At 51.3% G+C, this 15,401-nt stretch overlaps 1 protein-coding gene across 3 annotated transcripts in view; it reads right to left on the minus strand.

Moving 5' to 3' along the window:
- Positions 1-15,401, minus strand: part of PLXNA2 (plexin A2) — a 210,937-nt gene that overhangs the window by 105,125 nt on the left and 90,411 nt on the right. For 2 of the 3 annotated variants that reach the window (XM_036441956.2, XM_036441959.2), the window contains exon 4: positions 6,983-7,117. The exons of the other annotated variant lie outside the window; for it this stretch is intronic. In XM_036441956.2, coding sequence (XP_036297849.2) covers positions 6,983-7,117 — 135 coding nt within the window. The remainder of the gene's footprint in view (positions 1-6,982; positions 7,118-15,401) is intronic. 3 annotated transcript variants of the gene reach the window in all.

The raw sequence follows: 15,401 nt of genomic DNA on the forward strand, positions 1-15,401 counted from the left end.
AGGCTGGAGGTGGTCGCGGCTCCCGGGGGCCCCCTCCCCAGGAGGCGGGAGCCCTCCCTTTCTCTGGGAAAAGGCACTGAGATGTGGACGGGCTCCTGGCCCGCGCTGGGGGCCCGTCCTTAACAAGAAACACATGTGCATCAAAGGCCTGGATCGAAAGTGACACGTTTGAAAACAAAAGTGCAGCAGAAATTCGCTTATCCTCACTTTCCTAATCCGCAAACTCCGTAATGCTCCCCCCAAGTCCCTGGGGCTCCCCTGCAGCCCCTGCCTCCTCACGTTCCCCCCTCCCCGCGGCTCCGCTGGGCCGCCTGGCCCAGGCAGCAGGCAGGGCTCCCGTTACCAGACTCCCGGGGCCTTGTGCAAACACACCTCGGCACGCTCGGCCTGCGCCCGGGGAAGCCTTATCGCCTGGACTAAACAAATGTGCACAACCAAAATAATCGTCCGAGATGTCAAAATAAATGGTCAGGGGACATCTGGAGGCACGGCTCCATGTGTTTTCCCCTCTCCCTTCCCGGAGTCTCTACATGCCTTTCTGGGCCGGCAGTTCCGTCGCGTTGGTCACAGGTAGAAGGCTTGTGTCCCAATAGGCTAAGGTGACCAGACGTCCCACTTTTGGCGGGACAGTCCTGATTTCTAACAATTTTGTCCCGCGTCCCACAGCGTTTTAAAAAAGTCCCGATTTTTGGAAAGATTTTTTATAACACCGCGGGATGCAGGACAAATTGTTAAAAATCGGGACTGTCCCGCCAAAAGCGGGACGTCTGGTCACCTTACAATAGGCGCTTGGAAAATGCTTCTTATGTTGGGCCCTAGGTCTGGGTTTGTAGTGGTCAGGCCCTCCCCCAAACCAAAGAAACCCAAATTAGTTCACTGGTGAAGCCGGCTAGAGACTGCAGTCATGACATGGCGGGGAGGGGACTGGGGTGTCCTTCTCCGCCTTACAGGGGATCTTCCCTCAAGGACGGGTGTGGGGGGCTAGGGGTGGGGGTCCTGTGCTGCACTTGAGACCTGCAGAGAAGTGGGGGGAGGGCTTCCCATCTTTGCAAATTATTTTTGTTTCTAATGGCACCCAGTCAAAGTTCCTCGTGCCCCTACTCTCTTAAAGGACTCAACGCGTTGTGGTTACCAAGTCAGTCTTCCGTGATCCATGCGGGGAAGTTTCCTCCCATCCATTGCCCCGTGTGCCCACAGCGGACCACCACCGAGGACCACCTTGTGAGTGAGCGGGTGCCACATGCATGGGAACTCTCACGCTCTTCGGCTCCGAGACCCCGGGAGACAGGAAGCCATGGATTCCTCTTCCCCGAGCCTCGGTGCTCAAAGCATGCTCATGGGCCACGGGCATCAGAGTCACCGAGTGGCTGCTGTGGCGAGGGGAGGCGGGGGGGAAAGAGGACCGTGGGATTCCTAAGGCCAGGCCGTAAAGAAGGCAAGAAAGTATGTCTTCACTCTCGCAGCCCTGAGCTGCTGTCAGCTGTCAGCTGCTCCGGAAGGCGGACCATCCTGAGGCCACCACGCTGTGAGGAAGTCTAAGACACACGGCGAGCCTTGTCCAAGGCACGCTGGCTGCCAGCTGATTCCAGCCTCTGAGAGGAGGAGCTTCCTGAGGATTCTAGTCCCTAGTCATTCTAGTCCCCCCCATGCCATCAAGCTCTAGAGAAGGAAAAAAAACTTGGGTGCATCTTGTCTGAATTCCTGGCTTACACAGTTGGTGTTTACCAATGGGTTGTTTTGCCCCTAAATTTTTAAAAATATATATTTTATTGATTTTTTACAGAAAGGAAGGGAGAGGGATAGAGGGCTAGAAACATCGATGAGAGAGAAACATCAATCAGCTGCCTCTTGCACATCCTCTACTGGGGATGTGCCCGCAACCAATGTACATGCCCTTGACTGGATCGAACCTGGGACCTGTCAGTCGGCAGACCGACGCTCAATCCACTGAGCCAAACCGGTTTTGGCTGCCCCTAAATTTTGAAGCGTGCCAACCACACAACTCTCAGGGTGTGCAGAGCTGGGGCCTGAGTGTCCACCACCTGGAGCACGGCAGGCCATCCTTGGCAATGAGCTGGAGACTTAGTTTACTTCCTGAGGAGTCCAGAATGAAAAGCCCATGGGCAGCCCCTTTCTGGCCAAGGATCCACACAGGCAGCCAGCCCGGGCCCTGGCGGTGGGGGATGACCAAGGCGCAGGACCCCTCCCTTCTCTCTCTCTCCACAGATGCTGCAACACTGGCCGCCTGGGCCTCACACCCGGGCCCGGGGCTGCCTCGGCCTGTATCAAAAGGAGCAGGACTGTTTAGTCTGCTGGGCACATTCCTGAATTTTTAAAATAAATAGGAGATTATGAGCAACTCAGCCTGATGCTGTCATTCGGCCAGGCCAGGGGCTCTGGAGGCGGCCCCAGGGAGGGGCCTGCAGGCATGGCAGGTTGGAGATGTTTGATGAGACTGGGATCTGCTTCTAGCCCTCTCAGGGGATCCAGAGAACTTCTACTACTACTAACAACAGCAATGATAATCATCACTGTCACTGTTGGAAAGCACTGATGATGTGTCAGGCACACAGCTAGATCATCTATGTATATTCTCTCAATCCTCACAACAGTTGCCATTCATGGCCCCTTTATACAGATGAAGAAACTGAGACTTAGTGAGGTCCAATAATGTTCTCAGAGCCACACACCTCGTAAGGGTCCGCAGGTTGAGTGAAGAGCAGCTCTTAACCGCTAGGCTGTGTTGCCCTTCCAAGCCTTGAAATAGACAGCAGCATCCCTCGCCTTCCCCTCCCAAAGCCCCCATCGCCAGCCTTTCTGCCGCTCCCAAGGCCCTTCCCAGCCTGCACACAGCCTTCTCCACCGCGACTCCCTTTTTCCATTTCACCCTTCGCTGGATCATTTTATGCCTCTATTCCCTCTGCTAATTCAAACTAATTAAAGTATAAAATAGAATAATTGCTTCCATCCCCGTACTCTTTCTCTATCCACCCGGAGTAGAGTTAGGTTCCCTTTCTTGGAGTGGCCAGCCTGAGAAGTTGGGTGGAAACTGGGGCTATCCAGTTTCTTTTCATCTGGTCGCTTGGTTTTGCGCTTGGCTCGCAGCCTGATTTCCCCTGGACTTGCTGTCTGACTTCCATTAGATACTGAAGATAGGGGAGTGACTCGTATTCCCTCCCACAGCATCTGTCTACTCGCTGTTGAGGAAGCTGGGTAGACTTTCTAGGGAAGAGCCAGGCTCCTTAGCAGCGGAGAGCCAGGGCAGATAACAGGATTGGGGAACGGGTTCCCCAAGATTCCCCTGGGTCTGGCTGCTTCAGACATATTAACAGTATATTAACTCAGCTTGTCAGGCAGTGGCACTAATGACCCAACACTTCTGATTAGTCCTATTCCATTTTTTAATTACATTTAATCAACACACACACACACACACACACACACACACGGAATGAATGAGCTATATTAAATTTTCTGTGGGAAGATGAAAACCTCTATAGGTGGATCCTGAGACTTCATTCTACTCTCACATGCTGTCATGAATACAATAGGGTGCCATGTTTGGGGCCGGGGAGAGGAACAGGGAGAGCAGAGCTGGGGACAAGGTGAAGATAGAGATGAGAGTAGGCTGCCCGGAGATTTATCATAAAGTGACGAGAAGACCCATTGCCATGATGTCTTGTAAGGTGGCAGGTATTCCAAAGAACACTTATGTCACTGCCTCAAAACAGATACACACTTATCCACATCCACCAGCATTGCTCCCTCTCTGCAGTGCTCCCCCTTCAGGGAGGAAGTCCGTATGAATACCCATGGCCTCGTGAACTTTGAAGCCCATCTACTGTGCTTTGGTGTTGTCTTCTGGAGAGAAGAGTCCCCATGCCAAGACCTTAGACAAGCCTCTTTAAGATCTAGAGAGACGGGGGACTTGGATTGACACTCTCCATCTTTATAGGTGAGGAAAGGAGTCTCTGCAAAGTTAAGGGGCCAGGCCACCCAGCTTGTTAGAAGTGGGACCAGGACTAGAAGCTAGGCCTCCTGATCAGCCTGGGGCCTTCTGGGTGTGCCACCTGCCACTTCACTTCCTTCTAATCACCACCCTCCTGAGTCGGGATCGGAAAGCCTGAGAGCTGGAAGAAGCCACATAAAATCTTCCCACTGGCTATCTGAGTGGCGCTCGAGGCACTGGGAACCAGATTCCCATCTGTGGTCTCCCCTGAGCCTCATGTTGACCCAAGACGCACGGGGGCGAAGTGACTTATAAAAGGCCGCCCAGCTAGAAAACGTTGAGATAACATCCAAATCGGAGCTTTGGACTTCAGAGACAACTCTATTATCTGATGCCACTCCTTTATTTTATAAGGGAGGTAACTGGTACTGTGCGAGGGCCACACTTCCGGTTATAGTGAACACTGGGCTGGAACCCAAGTCATCTGACTGCATTTCCGTTGGTTGTTCTGTTGACATACATTAAAGAGCTTCCTTTAGGAGGTCCGAGCTGTCTGTCTGTGAACACTCTGTGCTCAGAGCTTCTCAGACTCAGACAGATGGGCCTCCCGAGCTGTTCTTGGCCCTTGTCCCTGGCCCCAGCCCCTGGTGAAATCACCTGGCTACCTATTTCTACATGATTCACAGCTCCCCAGGTGACAGGCCTCAGAGCACCACCACCAATCCCCCTTAGACTCTGCCTACTGCTCACAGTCCACCTGGTATATGTCACCTGCTAGAGACAGCCCCATGGCATTCAACCCAACACTTCCTATATCTGCTCAGCGTGACTGGCCACTGCTGAGCCCCTCTGTCTGGTGCAGCTGAGGCAGAAGGAGAGGATGTTTAGAAATAAGCGATATGGACACTTGGTTTAGCCAGAACTGATGCTCTCAAAGGTGACACAAGACATGGCCCCAAGAGGCCCTTATATCCTCTAAAGGCCACTCATCAGCTCCATCGCTGGCTTACGTGTCTTTGGCCACATTTCAAATGCAATATCAGAAAGCATCCCATTTGAGAAACAGATATACGCCCGGAAAACAGATGCTTTGACCAAGGTCTCATTGGTCACTTCTATTTGCTGTTTCTGTTTTTCCACTTCAGTGAGCTCAGAGAACCCAAGAAAGTGCTTTTACCTAGGATCACCCACCTGGTCCACAGCCACTCATAATAATTAATGCCTTTTGAAAATATCACATATAATGTGGGTCTATTTGATCCCTCGGACCACCCTTTTATCCACTCATCCAGATTGCCGTCTATCCATCCCTCCCTCTATCTCTACATTTTCTTGCAAAAAGTGTCTGGAATGGTGTTCGCCAAATGTTAACAAGGTGTAATATTTTGGGTAGTAGGTTTGGGGAGTGGTTGTTACCTTGTTTTCCAATTGTATTGTTGAAATTTGTATAGTGAGTATATACCATTTTTCAAAACAAATAACCCTTTGTTTATAAGAAAAAAAAATAGGAAGAGAAGGCAGAGTATTTATAGATTGAAACCCGATGTTATAGATTTCTGGGTATGTGTCTCTCCCTCGTTAGACTGTAAGCAACTTCAGGGTAGCGATTGAGTCCCATTCCTTTTGTTATTTTCCCAGTACATGGTTCCCAATAAACGTATTTCAAGTAATGGGTTTTTAGGGCTCACCAACTGTTTTACTGGAATGATAGGTCAGTGTTTACTTCCAAGACTGTCTTTCCTACTGAAGGTCAGGCAGAGCCTCCTCCAGCTCCACCAGGTTCCCATCTGGACCTGTTTATGCCTCAACTGCAGGGGCCACATGAAAGGAGGTAAGGAGACAGGTGGGTTCAAGAGGATCTGGATGTAATTTGCATGTCATTAGCATATGATTTGTGCCATCTCTTCTCCAGAAGTAATTTTCGAGTTAGAGCTGCATCACTGCTCCACCTCATGCTGTCATGTGCCCATTCGCCTCTTCGTTCTTCCCTCCACTCATCCATCATTCCTGGAGTCAGGATTCTTACATTAAGAGGGAAAGAAGGGAAAGAGAACTCTGGGTGACACTGATCAAGGACACCTGGAATCCTGGCAGAGTATTTTGAGGGTGACACATGAGCTAGAAGGCACCTTGTGAAAGTTTGTTGGACCTCTAGCCCAGCATCCTTGTCTCGCCTAAGTCATTGTCCTCAGCACCAAGACAGAGTCGCAGGCTTTGTTCTCCATCTTTGTTTGGCCTTTGCCTTGCTTACCGTGTTCAGGTCAACGTCAAGACCACCCATTCTGCTGAACAACTGCTGACCCACTTAATGAATGGCTAAAACCAGCCTTTCCTAAGGACTTTCTTTCTGCATCTCCATTGGTTTGGAGAATCCCCCATCTTCCCTGTTTCTCTTGCCTCACCATGGCTCTCCTTCCATTTGCCTTCTCTCTGCTCACACATACGCAGAGCAAATACAATCCAGGGAAATAATGCTCCAGCCCAGTGGGTGGGGAACCTGGTCAGGGGTTACCCAGCAGCGGGTAGAATTCTATTTCTCAGGCAGAGTGTCAGCTTCTCAGTGCTCGCCAGCTTCTATCCTGCCTCATCTAAGGCTCAGGCCAAGATTTTTATCTCCTGGGGGGAGGCCCTCTCTGGGGCCTGTCTCTCCCAGGATTGGGCCCGGCCCCGAGGCCCGGATTATTTACACCTCTCTGGCTCCCTCAAGCAGCAGACTCTGTGGGCCCGGGAGCAGTAAATCTACCTCCTAATCACACCAAGCTGCTCCGCGCAGTCTGGCCCGCTCCTGCGGGGCTGTTCATCACTCGCTGAGACAGGGGCTGTGGCCTAGAGAGAAGCCTGCAGGAAGTGGCTGGCCCCCGATGATGCTTCTCTCCGGCTCCCTGCAGGAGCCTCTCTGAACTCTGCCTCTCCCAGGCCCCTGAGCAGCAAGCCCAGAGGTCTCCCTTGTGCAATGCAACAGCTACTGCATAAAGGTCACAGGGTATCAGCCCCGCTGGGCTTCAGAAAGGAAGAGTAGGCGCCAGCACTTACCTGTCTCTCTGACATGACGTACAGGTAGCGCTGGTCGATGGAGAAGTCCATGTCCCGGAGGATGGGGCTCCCGTCTTTGAACACAGAGACCATCTCATACTGTACCCCGCCATGGGGGGGACCATCAGCTCGAATCTGCACAAGAAACAAGCGCATCATCAGCATCTGCACTCAGCTGTCTCCTGTGGGTGGCCTCAGCCTGGGTAGTCTTATAGAAGATAATCACCCCACCCCACTCCACCACCAATTGCTGACCTTTGTGAGGCTGCAGGGAAGACAGAGGTTTGGCCCCTTAGCCCAAATAGACCAGTTCCATTAAGATGAATCCTTTCCCATGTGGTCTGAGTGTGCAGAGTCTGGGGTTTTGAATGGTGGCTTTATTTGTGTGCATATCGTAAGCCCGGCAGTGTGATTTTTGAATATTCCAATGTGGTCATTCTGGTGTGTGTCTACAGACATTTATAGCACAGTACGATGAGTGTATGTGCAAGTGAGTGTGTGCTTGTGAATACACATTAGTGTTTGGGGTGAGAGAGTCAACACCTGCATAGGGTTTCTGTCTTAGGCAAGAAGGGAGAGGAATGGTGGGTCAACACCCAAACCACCAAAAAGCGGGTCAAGAGACACAAGATTTTTGGGTCTTAGAAAGCTCTGTCTGTTCCCACACATAGCCCCTAAATGTTTACAGATCCACTCGGTGAGATCCGGTGAGATCCGGTGAGGCAGGAATCCCAGCCCATCCCAGGGTCATAAGTCAGAAAGGACTTGGACATCATCTCGCCCAGGGCTGCTCAGTCCTGGCTGCACATTCAATTCACCTGGAGAGTTTTAGAAAATAGGGATGTCCAGGCTGGGTCCTTTCATCAGAATCTCTGTGGGTGGGGCCTGGGCATCCTTTTTGGATTTCAAAGCTTCCCAGGTGAATCTAATGAGCAGCCAGAGTCTAGAAGCACTGATGTATCACCCTGAGAATCATCAGGGGAGGGGATTGGTAAAATGCTTTACTGGGCCCATGCCCAGAGTTTCTGATTCGGTGGGAATAAGGCCTGAGAATTTTCATTTCTAATAAATTCCCAGGTGATGTGATCTGCTGATCTGACAATTTGAGGAGCAAACTAATCTAGTCTAAGCAGTATATGTAGAGAATACTGAGACTTGGTAGGGAGATGTCCCTAAGTCATCCAAAAGTTGGTGGTTGGGGTCCTTGGTTCCAGTGTGCCCCCACCCTAGGTTTCTTGTTCCCAGCATAGCAGTTGACTGTTGACCAATATTGAAATGACCGGTGGCTCATTTCTTTGTTCTCTGCTCCTGGAAACCCCTCTAGCTCAGGCCCAGCTCCTCCATGAAGTCTTCCTCAACCTCTTCCCCACACCAACTGCACTTCACTCAGACATTTTGCCCTTGAATTATAATCAATTGATCTGTTCATCAAATATGTACTAGCTAATGTGTACTGGTGACCTATTTAAATTGTTCTCTAATTGCTTCACATGTGCAGACGTCCATCAACATTTCTCTTTCTCTCAGAGCCTTCTAACCCTGAGGACTAGAATGGGGCTGGGGACATAGCTGTTAGTGGATAAAAGGGGATGCTTGAAAAATACTTGTTGAAAGGACATGCGCTACAAACCAACCAATAAAGTATTATGGACTCTTTAGTGTTAAATCGAAAAGAAGTCAAAAGACATTTTCTTGGGAAGATTTTAAGATTAAGCCTTCCTGTCCCAATTCCCTTTCTAACCTTCTCCTTTCCTCTCTGCCCATTTTTCCCACCCCATAGAGAGCTCCTTAGGGGAGGACATGGCTTATTCACCCCAAGGGCTGAGCCTGGTGCCAGATGCCACATGTAACATGTCAGGATGGACAAGTGGAGGCATCCTCGGTTTCCACTGGCCAAGTAGGGAGGGTTAAGTGCATTGCTTATTGCAGAGTTGGGAAAGTAGGACCAGTGCTTCCATTCATATTTCTCTACCCTCTTGACAATGACCTACTTAAAGGGCCTGAGCAGGGCATGGTCTGTACTTGCTGCAATGGGATTGGACTGGAGCGGGTGGGAGATAGACCATGAGCCCACTGTGAATGGGGAACCATGTGGCCCTGGATTTCCTAGTGGCAGAAACAGCAGATTCCTGCCTGCGGCCTTGTGCCCAGCCCAGGGTGAGAAGAGTAGAGCAGGGCCTGGAATGGGGGATAATTGTTTCTTCTTGCCTGCTTTGATGGTTGAGATGAAGATGAGGAGGTAGCCTCAATGGAACCAAAGAAACTGCTTTCAGCCATTCCTACCCAAATACCTCCCTTTGTGGGCGAGACACTCCTGTTTCCCCAAAGCTTTGCCTTTGCCTCTTTTCTGCCTGACTAGTAGCTTCCTGCTGTTCAAAGCTGTTGCCTTGGCAACTGTCACTAAGCTCCTCCCCTTTAGGGGCGGGACCAGGCATCACTGAATTCATTCTCACAGGGTGGAGGAAGACTCTGGGGTCAGTGATCATGCTATGGGGCTGAGGCTACTGCCCTCCAGCCTGAGCAAATCTGACTATGGACTCAAGTAGAGTGAAGGGCCAGGGTCTTTATGTGGGAAAACATCCCACCATTAAATTGGTTCTCCTTAGCATTCAAAGCAGCACTCTCTCAGATGAACAGATACCAAATTTCCATGAGACTCTTGCAGAGGCGGTAGCTTTTAGTCACAAAAGTTCTTGTGCTATTGCCAGTGGAAGAGGGAAGAAGTGGCTGTCATGACTCCAGGTTGGCTTGACCTCAGCCTTCTATCTCTATATCATGGGAAGTCCAGGCTCCAGTCTTCCTCTCAAGAGGAAGTGTCCAGTGACTCACCACCCTCCCTATGACAGCTGCTCCTCTCCTGCGAGATCCCAAGGCTCTGGCTCAGGCCCAGGAGCTGCAGAACGTGCCCCTCTTCAGGCCTGGCCCAGGATCTCTCTGCCTAGGAGGCCAGTTACCCCTCCACCAAGCAGAGCAGCCTCCTGGACACCTGCCTGAACCCCCAGCAAGGCCTGGACACAAAGTCAGAAGGAGGAACACCACATGCCTGGCCCCACCTCTCGGGTCCCTGGGACTTGATGGTACCCAGGGTGAGGGTGAAGCTGGGATTATGCCAAAGACAACTTTTGCACCACACCCTCTGCCGCATCCCAGTTAGGACCAATCCCAGCCACTCACCTCTTACTGAATCAGAGACCTAGGCAGATTTGTTGTGTTTTGTTTGTTTGGTTTTTTTTTTAGCCTCATCTGCAACCCCCATCTTTTTAATACACCAGCTAAAGCCAGAATCAAATCTGCATAACACTCAAATGGCAGAGCGAAAACCAAACCAGAACAGAAAATGTTCTTGGAGCTGAACCTGAACTAAGCTATCCTATTTCACTAGTTCTGAATTCCCCGAGAGAGGAGTCACACTACCCAGGGAGCCCAGCGCCTCCTCTGACTCCCATTCCACTCTGTCTGCCCCCAGCTTGTGCCTCTCCCATTAGCCTTCAGGAGGGCAGAGAAGATGGACAATAGGCCAGACGGCCAGGGGGAGGGTCAAAGAAAAGGGGGTGGGGCCAAAGACTGGCAGGCAGAAGGCAGGGGAGGCCAACTGGCCCACAGAGGTCTCTCCTGGCCCTAATTCTCTTTGCTCCCTCTGGCAACATACTGAAGTGGGCAGAGCTTGGGTCTGTGGTTCCTGGGATTCTGGTCTGGCTCTGTTCTCACCTGCGCTTGATCTCTGCTTATGGGTATACTTTTAGGTCCGTTACCTTGTCTCTCTGAGCCTCAGTTTCTCCCTCTGAGTAACAGGAAGAAGCAATCTGCTTGGGGTCTGTCACTGGAGAACCACAGATAGTACAACACTGCTGAGATACAAGGGCTTTGGAGCACATCTCATCCAAACACATCTGTTTAAGGGACACAGCTAGTATCGGTGGAACGGGGGCTCCATCTGGCTCCCAGCCAGTGTGATCCAGAGAAAGTGCATGGCTAAAGGGGGCTAGGGGCTAAGCAGGAGGGTCCTTCTAGAGAGGAGGAGGGTTCAAGGTCAGCCAGAGGGAACAAAGGGAATTAGGGCGAGGAAGGACCTCTGTGGCCCAGTTGGCCACAACCCCTGGCCTCACCTCATCTTCTTTGACCCGCCCTGGCCTCCTGGCCCACTCTCCAATTTCTCTGTCCAGACTGTTCTGTCTGGGACAGGAAGGGTTGAGTTTCAGAGTTGTCCCCATCCCTGCCAGACCCAGAGTGGTAGTGAGGGGCTGTCAGAGTCCCAAACAAAAATGGGGTTTTAAAATCCACCTGGTTGAGTCTATTGTGTGGTGGCCCACAAAGTGACAGTTCCATTCAGCATTGAACTTGTGTCCCCAGGGCCAAGTTCCCACGCCCACGAAGCCAACGTTAGACGGAATTAGGCCAAGACCACATACGAAGGGTAACAGAAGGGGATCCATCCACACACAGACCTGTGTCTCTCCTAAGAAAGAATAACCGTGGGCGACCCTGGCTGTTCATGGCGGCTGAGAGTCCCAATTCTCTCCTTGCCCACTCACTCTTCCTCCTTCAGACCCCAAGGCCAAAGCGGGACAGTCACCTCTTTCCTGGGACGCAACGCTAAACTCCAAATCTAATTCGGAGGGTGGCTAAAAGTCCATTTCTCACGGAGGGCGTTGGGGCTGTGAAATCCAGGGGAGATTTACTGTCCTTTCCCGGGATGGGAGGGGCCTCTGGGAAGTGAGAATGAAATAGTAATCCTATTAGGAGCTTCCCTTTAAATCACAGCGAGGCTTGTGCGGAAATTAACGGCAGCCTCTTTACTTGAACATCCAATTCACATCAGCATATCCAATTAACTAGCTTACCTCCACCCCCCGCCCCACCCCCAACTCTTCCTCCTGCACATCAATTTCTTCCCTAGTTACTCCTAAATGATGGTGCCTTGGCTTGGAATGTGACGCTGTAATGTCACTTTATCAGTAGTAGTCATCGTCATAGTCATTTTTTTTTTTAAGATCAGCAGATGAGCAGAACTGGGAATTCTCTCCTCGGGCCTCCCAGTAGGAAGCAGATTTGTGTGAGAGGCGGCCCCTCGCAGTGGGAGGCACTGGTTCCTGGGGGGGGGGGGGGGGCCTAGGATGGAATCCCAACTTTCTCAGTAATTGGCTGTGTGGCTGCAGGCAGCGCGCTTCCCTTGTCTGTGAAATGGTTCTCATTGCTGCCAACGGAGAGTGGGAGCGCCCGTCCTGACCAGCTCTAAAAAGATGGCGTGAGAATGCAATGAGTTATCAGCCATGAACTTCAGTATCATTCAGTACATGCCCACGGTGAGCCAGGCCTGTGCTGACTGCTGGGGACGCTGTGAAGAAGGATCTTCTTAGGAAGTCCAAGGAAGAGGGAAATGGACAATTCTACCCTCACCACAAACATGGGGGACCTGGGGGGTCCAGCATGGGGGGGGGGGTAGGACAGCACCTCACCTAGAGCCGTGAGGGGCGGCTTCCTGAAGGAGGTGACAAGCAGAGGCGGGAATGGGAGCTCTTTGCAAAATGTAAGGCGGAGTGTCCTGTAAATAGGAAGCAGTTGTTGTCATGTTTGAGCCCAGGCTTCCTGGAAACTTGGGGCTGCAGACCTGACATGCAGTTACTGGGGGCTCAACCATTTCAGCTCTTGTCATTTTTTTTTTATCCTAAAATTCACTTCGGAAGAGGCCTTTTTGACTTGATTGTATTGCTGCCTTGGGATTCTGGGTTGCATGGCATATAAATGTGTGTGAATATATATGTGTGTGTATGTGTGTGTGTGTTTGTGTGTGTGCGCACACACACATTCAGACCTTTAAAGGGGGCAAGGTGGGAAAAGCTTGGTGCTGCCCAGACTGAACTCAGTAGTGAGTTAACGAGTGAGTGTGTCTGCAGCTGCGCATTTAGTGCCGCGAGAAGGGACTCACGCTGGAGTTTATTTCTGCACAGCTTCATGACCCAGATTATTTATAGATGGAAGTCTTTAGTTAGCTCAGCCTCTGAGATTCTTCTCCCCTCTATCCTGCACGTACACACACATGCACATACACACACATGCAGCAACAACTTCCAGGGCTCCTCGGGTTCGCCTCCCACCCCCCGCCCTCTGGAGCTGTGCGAACATTAACTAACCCGCAGAGTCATAGCCAAGCAGTCGAGGCTCCCAGAGGACAGCTGAGCACCTGGCCCTAAATGCTTGGCTAATTGGAGAGGGACACGGGAGCCTCAACAGTTGGCCAGTGGGCTGCCCTTATCCAGGAGAGGAGGGGAAGAGAGAAGGCAAGACCCGGGATCTGCCTGCCCATGAAAAGGAAGGAGATCCTGGTGCAGCCACCGTGGAGAACGGTATGCAGTTTCCTCAAAAAAACTAAAACTGGAGCTCCCATTTGACCCAGTGATCCCACTTCTAGGAATGCATCCCAAGAAATCAAAAACACCAATCAGAAAGGATATATGGACCTCTATTTTCATAGCAGCACAATTCCCCATGGCTAAGATTTGGAAACAGCCTAAATGCCCATCAGCTAATGAGTGGATCAGAAAACTATGATACATCTACACAATGGAATACTATGCTGCATTAAAGAAAAAAAGGAACTCCTACCATTTGCAGCAGCATGGATGGACCTGGAGAGCATCATGTTAAGTGAAATAAGCCAGGTAAGAAAGAAAAATACCACGTGATCTCACTCATTTATGGAAAATAAAGAACATTATAACCTGGATGAACCAAAAGATAGATACAGATACAATAAACCACCAAACAGACTGTCAAATTACAGCGGGAAGGCTGGGGAGTGTTGGGGAGGGAGGGAAATAGATCAACCAAAGGACTTATATGCATACATATAAGCACACCAATGGACACAAGATACTGTGGGGGGCGAGGATGAGGGCATGCGACAAGGGTTAGGGGAGGCTGGGGGAAGGGCTATGGGGAAATAAAAAGGAGATATTTTTTAAAAAGAAAAGGAAAGAGGTCACTAATATGTGCTAAACTTGGAGAATTCTGGCCACCCCTCCCTTACACACACACACACACACACACACACACACAGAGGCTTCCAACACCGGTCCCTAGGGAGCTGGAGAGTTGTCGGTTCCTCACTGGGGCTCTGACACGGGAGAATGACATTTCCATGTACAATTACTTCTATTTCTGTGCATGTTAGCAATCTGCCCTAAACACTAACCTGCGGGGGAGGGGTTAGCAGAGGAGTGCATGGGGCTACAGGCTCCTGGTCTTCAGAGGGCCACGCCATGGAGGGCTTTCTCCTGAAACATGGGGTCTAAGAGGAAGCACTTTCTAGAGTCCTGCACCTTGGGACGGGTTGAGGTGTAAGAGCCTGGCTTGTGGCCGGGGACAGGGGATGTGTGAATATTTTATTGAGCACCTACTGTGGGTAAAGTAAGTGTTCTGGAGTTGGGTTTTCGGTTGGCTGGAGTGGGAAGTGTTGCTTTTTTCTTTTCCCTAAATTGTGGCTTCTCTGCTCCTCCTCAGCCAGGGGTGGAGGGCCCAGCAATCACGGAGCCCTGCAGCCCGCAGGCCCCTAGAAGAGCAGCCTCTGCTCCCCACCCCCCAACCCGTTCCTGAGGTCAGTGGCTCACTGCCTCCACCAGGGCGCCAACGCTCCTATCCCAGGTGCCTCTTCCTTTAGACTCAGGGGAAAAGGACATCAAGACCCAGAAGCAGAAGAATCCAACTCTGGGGTCTCCCTCTGTCAAGAAGGGCTTTGAGTCTCAAGGCGGGAAGGGACAGGAGCCTGTGCAGATGAGTGGCACGGGCGGGGCAGTTTCTGAGCTCAGGGCTTGGTCTCAGACCAGCCCCACCTTTCAGTGTTGCTCCAACTCAAGACTCTGGGCAGGTCTTGAGGGAGGCTCCGGGAACAGGATGAAGCCGCCAGGGGCAGAGGAAGCACTTGATTGTTCTGGGAAACAAATAAGATAAACACAGCCGGGGACAGCTAAGGCATTAAGCAGCCTCAGATGAAATCACATCACGCAGTGGCAAAGCAATAATTCACAGGGAGCGCGCACAGAGCTGGGGGGAGTGTAGAGGGATGGGAGGAGGAATTAATAAAGAATAATGAGCAACTTCTGCCAAACAAAATCTCTGTTGACCCAAAGCTCTAATATGTGGGGCTCCGGGCAAGCGCACACAGGTTCCCACCCGGGGACACCCTGGCTGCTTCAGGATTGAATGAATGATTTAGAACCGTCCTTTAAAGCTCATGTGGGGCGGGGGGGGGGGGGGGGGGGGGGGCAGCTTTCCGCACCCAGCTCAGGGACAGGGTGTGGTGAGAATTAGGCATGCTGACACTCAGGTTAACTACCTTGAAAGGCACATCACACTGCTAGGGAGGAGCCCGTAAGGGAAGCCAGCATTCCCTGGGACTGGATCTACATAGGCTTCCTTCCTT

Source organism: Pipistrellus kuhlii, unplaced genomic scaffold, assembly GCF_014108245.1.
Source record: "Pipistrellus kuhlii isolate mPipKuh1 unplaced genomic scaffold, mPipKuh1.p scaffold_m20_p_18, whole genome shotgun sequence".
NCBI classification, from domain to species: domain Eukaryota; kingdom Metazoa; phylum Chordata; class Mammalia; order Chiroptera; family Vespertilionidae; genus Pipistrellus; species Pipistrellus kuhlii.